The sequence below is a fragment of the Pangasianodon hypophthalmus genome, chromosome 22, assembly GCF_027358585.1.
Source record: "Pangasianodon hypophthalmus isolate fPanHyp1 chromosome 22, fPanHyp1.pri, whole genome shotgun sequence".
NCBI classification, from domain to species: Eukaryota; Metazoa; Chordata; class Actinopteri; order Siluriformes; family Pangasiidae; genus Pangasianodon; species Pangasianodon hypophthalmus.
This window is the reverse complement of record NC_069731.1, coordinates 17,319,225-17,331,350: the sequence shown is the minus strand read 5'-3', so window position 1 is coordinate 17,331,350 and position 12,126 is coordinate 17,319,225. Positions and strand designations below refer to the sequence as shown.

General features: G+C 37.9%; 1 protein-coding gene across 2 annotated transcripts; it reads right to left on the bottom strand.

Annotated features, from left to right (window-relative positions):
• Window positions 1-39: 39 nt before the first annotated feature.
• Window positions 40-11,737, bottom strand: spag6 (sperm associated antigen 6). 2 transcript variants are annotated; one of them, XM_026938124.3, is made up of 11 exons: window positions 8,078-8,215; window positions 7,534-7,629; window positions 6,199-6,365; window positions 4,843-5,026; window positions 3,553-3,758; window positions 3,260-3,433; window positions 2,930-3,082; window positions 1,861-2,052; window positions 978-1,094; window positions 737-882; window positions 42-631 (listed from the first exon to the last, which is right to left on the bottom strand). In XM_026938124.3, the coding sequence occupies exons 1-11, from the start codon at window positions 8,100-8,102 to the stop codon at window positions 568-570; spliced, it is 1,524 nt and encodes a 507-aa protein (XP_026793925.3). In that variant the 5' UTR covers window positions 8,103-8,215; the 3' UTR covers window positions 42-567. The 2 variants fall into 2 exon arrangements, with proteins under 2 accessions (XP_034154053.2, XP_026793925.3); XM_034298162.2 differs by lacking the exons at window positions 7,534-7,629; window positions 8,078-8,215 and adding an exon at window positions 11,489-11,737 and having other exon boundaries at window positions 40-631.
• Window positions 11,738-12,126: the final 389 nt, after the last annotated feature.

Sequence of the window (12,126 nt, the reverse complement as noted above, 5' to 3'; positions counted from 1 at the left end):
CATCAGTCTGATGAAATAGCTGGAAAAAGGTAGACGTATCGTCCGCGTTCACTGTGACACTTTCGCCATTCTGAAAACGTGTTATTTTATTTTTGGATCAGTATCTGCAGATTCGTCACACACGCGGCTCATATTTCATAGTGACGGGAAAAATTAGGAAGGAAGTTAGATATATAGACATTCCTAATAAAACAATGCTTAAGTGTTACATTTTCCACAAGTGTGTCTTGCTTATTAAAAAGAAAACTATACACAAATAAAAATATATACAAGCAAGAATATAAATAAAAGGCACTCACTGGGTTTATTGATGCTTTAGAACCTACTATTCCTCTATTTCTCAATTTTAAGTGATTTCTTGTTGTTTATTAATAAAAGTGTGAAAACATAAAAACATATTTTTACTTTGAAAAAAATTAAAATCCCATTTGACAGTATACTACATACAGTGCTGCGACACAGGGTCAATAATCAAATGCTAATGGCAAATATCACAGAGCCATGAATTTAATGAGAGTATTTAATAAAGCCGTAAAGAGTGCTAATCGTGGAGATGAGCTTCCTGTCCTAAACAGGCTGATAGTTCTCGATCCTTTCCAGTAGTGCTTCTGAATATCCAGGTGAGTAGTACCTGTTAAAGAAAGATCAATTAATGAAAAATGTATCCTGATGCACAAGTAGAAGGTGATTGTTCCATTCTGTCATGAATAAATGTTCATTAAGAACAGTTATAAACCTGACTATCTCCTCGGGGTAGCAGGCGTTGATGGCGTTGATGTACTCCTGCAGAGCAGAACCGGGCTCGGCTTTAATTTCCTGCACCTTCTTCAGTCCTCCGCTAGTTACAAACAACTTCCGTGCTTTACTGTCATGTGGAAGAACCTGCAGGACACAAAAAAAACAGGACCGAGGATTCCCTCACACAGCCAGCCTTCAATAAGAAACGCTATGTGTTTAGTGGAGAACCTGCAGTGGACCTTGCTGAACTGGCAGATGACGTGTTTGAGAACATTGCTGGGAGCTTCGTAGAGGAGCGGCTCCAGTGCTGGAAGGTAAGTGCACTTCTGAAGGATGCTCTTTAAAGCTTTCTTTGCCTGCATCAAGAGAGATTGTGTTTTGTCGTATTACAACCAGAAACTACGCGTTCTAAAGTACCTTTCTTTGGCCTTGGGGACTATATACCCAGAGCCCTATATTCCTAGGGACAATATACCCAGGCCCCGTATTCCTAGGGACTTTACACCTACATTTACATTTACATTTAAGGCGTTTGGCAGATGCCCCTATCCAGAGCGACTTATAAAAGTGTTTTGAAGTCTATCAAAAATACATTCTACCCCTAGGGCCTTATATTCATAGGGACTGTATACCCAGGGCCATATATTCCTAGGGACCATATGTTCCTAGGGATTACATTCAGAGGGCCCTATATTCCTAGGGACTACACACCTAGTCCCCTGTGTTCCCACACCCCTACATTCAAAGGTGGCTATGCTCCCTGGGCTCTGTAATAACTAGAGAACTATGCTCCAGGGATCCTATGGTTCTTAGGGCCTATATTTCAATGGCTCTACATTTCCAGGACTCTTAGTTACCAGAACCCTACAGTCATGTGAGTCTATATTCCATGGGCCCTACGTACCCAAAGTCCTGTGTTCCCTTGAACCTACTGCATATAAGGTTTTATATTCCAAGAGCCCTAAATAAATAGGACTCTAAGTTGCTACATGGAGCTATATGTACCCAGGGCCCTATATTTCCTAAGGACCCAAGTCAACAAGAGTGTGCTAAAATCAGTATTAGATCATAGTCCATTCATGGAATTGAGCTATTTTGCCATTTTTTTGGTGAATCTTTCACCTTGACTTGCAGGTCCTCAGAGCTGTGTGTGTCCAGGTAGAGACTCAGCAGTTTGGGGAGCACGTTGGACATGGCCACAGCTCTTGCGTGCTCAGGTGTGTGATGGCCGATCTGCCCCAGTGCCCAGGCTGTTGCAGCCTTCATGTGATCCTCCGTCTCCTCCGCCAGGCAGATAGCCAGCTGTGGTACACCCTAGTGGAGAGTTCAGGTGAGCAGTGAGAATTGCAGAGATGAGAAACATCAGTGCTGACACTGATAAATTACAACAAATTATAATCGCAAATGTAATGTAAGTGATATAAGTACTGATTAAGTAAATAGTTTGCCTGATGACTCTGGTAATATATAGTAAATACTGGTAATCTGTGGTGAATCATTGGTTATGATTCTGTACTAGGGACCGTAAAGCTGCAAGTTCACTTCCCACTGCTGCCAAAGAAACATTGCTGGCATTTAATTAAGACCTTTAAACTTCAAATGCTCAGGCCTGTGACTGGATTGGATGCTGCCCTACTTGTAAATGCATCTGAATGAATAAATGTAATCATTTAGTAGGAACTACCATCTACCAGTGGTTCTTCTAGTAGTAGTAATCTAGTAGTTTAGTCAGTTTAATACTGTTGTGTGTTTGTGTTTTTGTGCATTCTTGGTGTGTCTCTCTTTTATATTTTTATACTTATATATTTTTTTATATCTTTATATCTGCTGCTGTAACAATGCAAATTTCCCCATTGGGGGACGAATAAAGGATTATCTCATCTCATCTCATCTCATCTCATCTTATCTTATCGTGTAATCAGCGGCCATCTTAGCAACAGTCTCGGCTAAACATTTTCAGTCATACAAGGCCTGGCTCTTATCTAATAGGAATAGGAAGAGACCCATATACCAGCAATAATGAGAGATATGTGGTTTAAATAACAATTAAAAGCAACTCATACTTTATCACGTAGCTCCTGCACATGCGCATCGCATTTTTCCATAACTAATGGAGCAAAGCACCTTGTATCTCCTCATGTGCCAGAGTAAGAAACTGATAGGCCGTAAAATAGAGCTTATAGTAGCAGACCTTAGATACAATGACAGCCATGGCGAGGTTCTCCGAGTGTGCAGCCACGTAGCCAAGCATCATGATACCAGGCAATCGCACATTCCCTCTGGAGTCCCCTAGATAATCAATCACAGCGGCTACACCTCCAGCGTTCACGATCATCTGGGATAACTGGAGGGAAACACACACACACACACGCACATGGCCTTGAGCTAAGAAACATATCATTAAGGAATGCTGTTGAAAAAAACTTGATAATACAATGGATGAGATAAGGCACATGTGCTCTCCAGTTGTTCACTCTCCATGTTCTCTGCTTGAAAAAGCTTTAGTCTCCATGTTGGGTACCTCAGGGGTGTGTTTTGTGATCTCTCGCATCAGCGTGCTGATGTTCTTCCTCACATACTCATCTGGGTCTTTAAGGCAGGCCAGTACAGCAGGGAAGATCTCAGCCTCCACCACCATCTCTGCCAGATCCACAGAGTGCTTGGAGATTTGGCCGAGAGCCGAGAACACGTGCCTCTATATAAATGATATAAATATCACTTTAAAAGTGTTAATTAGTAAAATTGTGCCAACCACACAGACGTCCATGTTGGAAAATCTGGTCAAAGCATCACAGATGATGCTGTTACTCTGACCTTCAGTTTGGCGTCTGGGTACAGGGTCATCTGCGCCAGGTGTGCAATGGCTCCAGTGTCCACTACAGTTTGTGCGAGCTCTGGCGAGTGTTTGGAGATGTCGCTCAGCGTTGAAGCAGAGATCCTCTTCAGGGCAATCTCAGGCTCCTGGATGCAGAGAACGAGCAGAGGAACAGCGCCTGCGTCCACCACCGCCTGAGCCAATGCTGCGTTAGAGAAAACAGCAGAAGAAGGGCATTACTATGTCGTTTATGATTCAAGATTAGTGCAACTATCATTACAGATTTTAATTCTTTAATTAATTAAGGGAGACTTTCATTAAATTAAAGGAATAGGTTGAGCAAAAATGACTTTTACCCAAATTCTTTCTTAGCCAGAATGTAGTCGATGAGCCAAAACATGTCTGATGTCTGAAGTTTGCTTCTACAGTTTTGCACTGGAGGCTAAAGTAGCTAACAAGTCATGGAAAATTAAGGCTACCAGTTTATCATTAAGCAAACTTCATGTTTCAAACAGACGTGTAATAGGTTTCTGAGACAGTGTGATGCAGTGCTATTGCTAAAAATGGATAAAGGACATTTTTATGGATGTCCTACAGCTCCAACTTGAAACAAAAGAAAACAACCTACACTGCCTGAACATTTCAGCCTAGGAATAGGCAATTTCACATCTTAGAGCCTTTTTTTGGAAGTATTTTTTTGCTTTTTTTTAAAAATGACACTGAGTTAACTTCGTATTAAAGGGTCACATAATGTAAGAGGTCCTTTACAAGAATATATTTTGTCTACTTATTATTATGTTTTTAATCATTTTTTTAAACCATGCTTTTTAATAGATTTTTCCTTGCATATTTTTTCCAAAATTGTCACAGTGAACTGACTTCATATAAACAACAACAGAGTAGAGATTCATACTCTGAATAAATCATCTATTTTATCTATTTATTGTGAATCATAGAATTGAAATGTTCATTATTTTGTATATTATAACCTACAAATTGATTACAAATTGACTGTTTAAATTGAAACTTATGCAAAATGAATATTTGATTCAAAGAAAAACATCTTTCACACAGTAATTAGTAATAATGTAAACTTTGATTGTCTACATCTTAACTAAAACAGATGAGCAGCAGCTTTTCCCACCAAGGGTCTGTTGCTTACCGTAAAACTCCACATATAAATGCAAAAAAACTCCAAAACCTGACGCTACTGAAGTCCAGACCTTGATGTCTTCACAGCTAGTTACAGCATGAGGTTAGAGGTGTTGCTTTGAAATCTTCAGACTTACAGCCGTTGTGGCGAGCGATGTAGCCCAGAGCCCATGCAGCAGCCTCTTTCACTCCAGGATCGAACTCCTCCAGAGAGACGACGAGAGCATCGAGGGCACCACAGTCTACTACGGCTTGTGCCAGCTCGGGTGAGTGCTTCGCCACGGCACGGAGAACAAACGCCGCTGCCTTCTTATAGAAGCGCTGTGGAATTCATTCACATTTACAGCAGAACATGAGAGCACACATACAGATAACACCTAATTAATTAAATATTAACTATTAATTGTGTGAAAATTCGAGCAAAATATAATTTGCTTAAAGTCCTTTTAAAATGCCACTTCTCTGAAACTGATGTCAGTGTGGTTGATCTGATATGATGTCAGTAAAATTAAAGGAGCGGTTTGTAATTTCAGCGATCTCTGCTGTCCATAAGGTAAATTTTTATTACACATAAAACTGTGACAAGCCTTCCTCTGCTCTTTAAACATTTTACCAATGAACACTGAGTCCCCTTTTAAGGAAAAAAAAAAAGGATAGTTCCAGCTATGGGCAGGGATAATTTCTGGGCCAGAAAAATTGTAAACAGTAGTTGGATCTAGTCACATATGATCATTATGTACTCTTGAAAAAATGTTAACAGAGGGGTTTCCAAGTAGAACCTTTTTAGAAAGCTAGAACCCTTACCCACCCAAAGAACCCTCAAGGAACTGTTATTTTTTCACAGAATGTAGGCCCAAAAGCACTTTTAAATTTTACAAACTGCAACTTTAAAGGTGAGCTGAAAATTGTAAAATTTTGATTTTTCATTAGAATTTTTCAATAAAAAAATGAAAAAAATTGTATATAATATATGAGCTTAACTGTCCTAGCTTTCTAAAGGTTATTCTCTTTATAAAGTAGGGATGAATGGTCCTACATAAAACCTTCAGAGATTCCTTCAAAGTGACAAACTGAGAAACCCTTGTGCTGAGAGTAACAGCAAACATTTGATTATATTCCCAGATCTGGAATTGTTAAAAGAATCCATACAAAGAAATAAAAATTGTCACCAATATTTTTGTATCTCGGTACTAATGAAAATTCCCTGAGGAGGAGAACAAAACCGAACTCTCCTGACCCGTGGACCTTTACCATCAAGGCAGGAATAACAGTTTGTGTTTTATGTCACAGCCTTTTTTTCTGCCATGTGGACTGAGGATGTTTTACAGGATTCTATCTACTGCGTTATTTCTCAGTGCCTATAGTGTAATGATCAGGACAACTGTACCAAGGCAACTTTGAGGTCTCCTGCATTAGCAGATACATTCCCAGCTCCTCACCAGTTTAATCCAATGTTTTAAACTAAGAGCTGTAATGCTGCACTGAAGTCTTACGTTCTGCTCGGCCAGAGAGTAAACGAGCTGAGGCAGAATGTCTCCCTTCACCACAGCCTCGGCCAGGTCATCGTTGTAGCTGGCGAGTCTTCCAAGAGCCAGAGCGGCCGTCTGCTGGATAGTCGGGACCGCATCCAGGAGGAGAGGCCTCAGGAGGGACATCACACCTGAAACGAGAGAGAGAGAGAGACAGAGAGAGAGACAGAGAGAGACAGAGAGAGAGAGACAGAGAGAGAGACAGAGAGAGACAGAGAGAGAGACAGAGAGAGAGAGAGAGAGAGAGACGGAGAGAGACAGAGAGAGAGACGGAGAGAGAGAGAGACAGAGAGAGAGAGAGAGAGAGAGACGGAGAGAATACTGCATGTGAGGAAAGGAAAACTGTCCAGGCAGCAATGCCAACAATGTTTTCACAAGACATCTGTTCTAATAAATAAATAATAATTAAATGTAATAATTAAATAAATGAAAAATTTGAAAATGAAGTATGAAAATCAGAACCAGAATCAGGCTTTATTTGAGGGATTTGACTTATACGTTGAGCTCTCATTGTTTTAATAGACATTACATATTAAACAGTATAATAAAATATTATAGTATATTATATAATAATATAATAAGATAACAAAGACAAGCACATAGACAACACTAATAATATAACACACATTTGATTTAAACAAAAATAGAGACACTATATACTATATATATATATATATATATATATATATATATATATATATATATATACACACTATATCTTTTGCACTTTAAGTAAAAAAAGAAGAATGTTGCACAGAGGAAAACATCAGAAAACCGTCGCCTGGTCTTTTTCCAGTCTTCAGCTGTCTAGTTTCGGTGTGTCTGTGCCTGCTGTAACCTCAGACTCCTGCTCTGACAGGAGTGGAAGCTGATGCGGTCTTCTGCTGATCAAAGTTCAATGTGTTGTGCACTGTGAGATGCTTTTCTGCTCACCACGGTTGTAAAGAGTGGTTACCATAGCCTTCCACTCAGCTTGAACCAGTCTGGCCGTTAACTTGTTTTAAATTCCAGCCTGTGAGGCACCACCTCTCCCTTTCCCTTCTCTATTTTCATATTTTATGCAGTTTAATTTAGCTTTTAATTAACTATTTATCAGGATTGATCTTTTAACATTCTAATGTTTTAATTAAACTCTTCTTTTACATCTGTTCTTTTATTGTTTTATATAACTGTCTTTTTGTAAAGCACTTTGAACTGCATTTTGTATGAAAGGTAATCTGTATACATAAAGATTATTATTATTAATAATATAAACATTTATTTCCCCACAACATGCAAAAGATTAACAAGATCACGTACCTGCATTTTGAAGTGTTTCGATATTCTGAGGTCTTGTTGCAAGCTCTGAAACTGTTTGCACGAACTTCATCCTTTCTTTCTGGTACTGCTCAAAAACTGCAACATATCAAATGTTAAAATTTTGGAAAATACTTTATGGTACATGGTGGGACCTTAAGGACCACCACTAACTAATGGTGCACTTTTCCAGTTTGATACCTTCATTTCTGAGAGTGTAGGCTACTGTAACTGTTTTGTTAAAGACAAGCTATATTTGAAATAATAATAATAATAATAATAATAATAATAATAATAATAATAATAATAATAATAATAATAATTGGTTTGTTTGTTTATGTATGAATGAAGCAGTTTTTCTACATCCATAAAAGCTTGAATATTAAAGTTGAAAGGTTCAAAGTATAATAAAGCACAGCAATAATCTACAGTGATTCCTGAATTAACTATAAAATACCTGTGAGAATGATAAATAATAAATGATAAATAATCCTAATGCTTAAGCAGAGACACTGTTTAATCTTCCAGCTCTAAACTACTTTCTCACCTTGTAAAACATGTCGCTGGCTCATAGTTTCAATCCCACAACAAAAAATCACACCAGAATGACTCTCTCAAAGAAGTAAGAAAAAAAATACGCGCAATAGAAACCCGCAATTCACTCGCTCCCTGTTGTTGTTTAAGCGTTCTGTTGGCATGGCAACAAACCGGAAGTATTAACACCTTAGCGTGCTCTCTGCTTGGGCTGAATCCTCCATGGCAACCTGATGGACTTAAAGTGCACTAAGTAGGATGCAGAAGCCATTATTTTATACACTATGTAGTAAATACAGACAAGTGGAAGGCAGACATTTGGGATTCCGCCTTCTGTTACATATAATTAATAATATTGATATTAATATTAAACAAACTTTTCAATTAATTTTTCATAACTCACACTGAAAATCTTTTATATTAGCCTAAAACACAAACAAAACAAATTAGCCAAATATTTTTAATTCTAAATGGGCTGATTTTCTTCTTCTTCTTCTTCTTACTACTACTACTACATGTAAAGTACTGTTATAAAAAACTGTTATATAATAAACATTTCAATTATTTTAATGTATTATATACAAATGTAAACTATTTATATATAAATAAACATATTTGAACTGGAATAAATATTAATTCCATACAGTTCCACAAGGTGGCAATATAAGCTGAGAATATACACCGGCCACTTTATTAGGAACAGTTGCACATTCATGCAACTATCCACTCAGCCAATCACATGGCAACAGCACAATGCATAAAATCATAGAGATACTTCAGTTAATTTTCACATCAAGCACCAGAAAGAGGGGAACATGTGATCTCAGTGATTCTGACCGTGGCATGGTTGCTGGTGCCAGACAGGCTGGTTTGAGTATTTCAGAACCTGCTGAAAAAATCTCTTGAGATGTTCACACACAACAATCTCTAGAGTTTACACAAAATGGTACATAAAAACAAAAAAACAGCTGACAGAAAGGCTACGGTACCTCAAATGAGCACTCTTTGCAACCATAGTGAGCAGAAAAGCATCTCAGAACGCGCAACATGTGGAGCATTGAGGCAGATGAGCTACAACAGCAGAAGATGACATCAGATTGCCCTCCTGTCACCCAAGAACAGGAATCTGAAGCTACAGTGGATACAGACTCACCGAAAAGAGACAGTTGAAGATTGGAAAAAGACCAGGCCATGTTTTTCCAATCTTCAACTGTCCACATTCAGTCACCCTGTAACTACAGAGACATGGCCATTTGATGTATTATTCTCACATTTAGTTTCCTAAAAACATTTTGTCCGTGGTCCATCGTTGGTTATATTCTAACTGATCCATGAGGAGCCACAAACAATACAACGTATTTTTATTATTTATATTGTATTTTTTAGACCACAATATATTTAGTTCACCTATTTCTGTTCAATATTATGTTTTATAAAGCCACATACAATGTGTACATTTCTTATGGATCTGATTGAATCCCTAATGGAAGATGAGAACTATAAGATGTCATGGTTACAATGGACACCTGTTAAATTAGTCCTGGTGGGGGTTAGCCCTCTGTTCCTTATTAAAGACCACCTTCATAAAACATTCAGTTACTATTCCACTTAACCCAGCTAACATGCTGTAGTTCTGCACAGCTTATTACAAAAACACACTAAAATAGCCAACAGGGATTAGGGATAGCCAACAAAAATCATCTGTTATACATATTTACATTTCGGCCAAAATTTAATACTTATTTACTATCTATTATGGATAATGGAGCAGAACGCATTTAAAGATAGTTTCATTAATTTTACAGTTGTATTTATATTTACTTTTGGCCAAACTGCAAAAGGTAAAGATATTTCTAGAGCCAAATTTTAAACCTACTATAAATCCAGGTGAAGGGAAGTCCACAACAATGTTAAAAACATCATGAGAACACAACCTTGGGCTCAGATTGAATCCACTGTGCCCAGAATTGTGATTAGACAATATTAGAGACCGGCTCTGTAATTCTGTTAACAGTCCAAGTGTCAGGTGAAATACAGAGAACATAACAAATCATGTTGATTTACTTGCTGAGCCCATAAAAGCTTGAAGTGCTCACCTCACAGCCTGCACAGCAGCAGTAGTGAGTGTATTTCAGCATGCTGGGTGATATTTTAGCAGGATGTCTTTTCTTGAGTCATATTTGCTTAACAAGAAATTCAATAACTCTCCATAATCACAGGATGCTGGAGTTCATCATGATTGAGCTTCAGTGCAATAGAAGTGCTCTAGTGTAAGCAGGAATAAAGAGCTAAAGAGACAGATTGGGTAGGCAGTGCTAGAGAGATAGCTCATAAAACCTAATGCAGTTATGTAATATATTATGAAATCTATCTAAACATAAAACCAACAGAAGCTGTTCAATGTTCACTGTAACATCATACAATAAATGCTTTTCAGTATTGTATACTAGCTAACATAAATATGAATTTAAATAATAGGTAAGTACATCTTTAAAAATAAAATAATTTTTGTTTTTTATGAGATGGCATGGTGGCACAGCAGGTAGCATTGCCTCCTCACACCTCCAGAGTCCTCTGTTCGATCCTGTTACTGTCTGTGTGGGTTTCCTCGGGGTTCTCCAATTTCCTCCCATCTTCCAAACACCTGCTTTTTTAAAATTTATTTATTTATTACAAAGTTACACAGCTGGGTTGATAATGGGAAACTCAGCATGCTGGGATGCAAACCTGACAGGGAACAGGCGCATTGGGTCAAGATTCATTTTCTGGAATTTTCCACTGCTCCTGTTACGATAGAGCGGCAACCAGAAAAGGTCTGAAGTAAAGGTTTTTGCAATTTAATTTACAATTTAGTTGAAACCTTTAGAACTTATATTTCTGTATTAACTAGATATTATATAGGCAATTTTCTAATGTGTAGTTTGGCTTGAGAGTGAAAAAGTACACTAGCTAACATTATATGAGGGGAGCATATGGGTGAGGTTGGCTTTTGGTAATAAATGGCTTTTTGTTTAAAAAAAAAAAAAAAAAAAAAAAAAAAAAAAAAAAAAAAAAAAAAAAAAAAAAAAGGAGGGAGGGAGAGACAAATTAGTATTTACTTATAAAGGATTTTCACTAGATTTAGTTTAAATTCTTACATAATTATATTTACAGTTAAAATCATCTCTTGGACAAAATGAACTGAAAAATTTGAAATGTGCTAGTTAGGTGTTGTGCTGTTAGGGGACACAGTGGCTTAATAATAATAATAATAATAATAATAATAATAATAATAATAATAATAATAATACATTTTATTTATAGAGCACAAAGACGCTTTACATAAATAAAAAAAAATCATAAGCATAATCACATTAAAAAAAGCACAATAAAACCAGTAGCAACAGCATTAGTTACAACTTAGTGGTTAGCCGTTGCCTCGCACCTTCAGGGTTGGGGGTTCGAAGCCCGCCTCCGCTCTGTGTGTGTGGAATTGGCATGTTCTCTGCCTGCATCAGGGGTTTTCTCTGGGTACTCCGGTTTCCTCCCCCAGTCCAAAGACATGCATTGCAGGCTGATTGTGGCATTTCCAAATTGTCCATAGTGTGTGAGTGTGTGTGATTGTGCCCTGTGATGGGTTGGCACCCCCTCCAGGGTGTCCCCGCCTTTTGCCCCGAGTCCCCCTGGGAAAGACTCCAGGCTCCCTGCGGCCCTGTGTAGGATAAGCAGTACAGAAAATGGATGGATGGATGGATGGGTAGTCTCTGTTTTTCCACTAGAGGGCAAACTAGAGCAAAATATGCTAATGAAGTAATTAGCAAGCTAAAACTAATTTGATGTGTAATCCTGATTAAGTCCATTTCAGTTCCATTTTAAAATGTGGAAACGTTTAGGGCGAATCCTGTAAATTATGGTAAAACTGCAGGTTGGAAAATGTGTTTTCTTGGTAGTGACCAGCAGGCCACAGTTCTTGTTTTGTAGGTGATACGTACATGTTCAATCTGTTTGTACATTCACATTACATATCTTTCAGATAAACACAGATGAACACATTTAAGACAAGCTGCTGGTCTACTGAATTGT

What these genes read in the sequence shown, in the direction of transcription:
- spag6 (XM_034298162.2), bottom strand. Translation starts at nt 11,645, where the DNA reads ATGGACAATTTGGAAATGCCACAATCAGCCTGCAATGCATGTCTTTGG. An exon ending in TCGAACCCCCAACCCTGAAG is followed by an intron (nt 6,366 to 11,488) that starts GTGCGAGGCAAC and finishes CTCTCGTTTCAG; the next exon opens with GTGTGATGTCCCTCCTGAGG. An exon ending in CATCGCTCGCCACAACGGCT is followed by an intron (nt 3,759 to 4,842) that starts GTAAGTCTGAAG and finishes TCTCTAACGCAG; the next exon opens with CATTGGCTCAGGCGGTGGTG.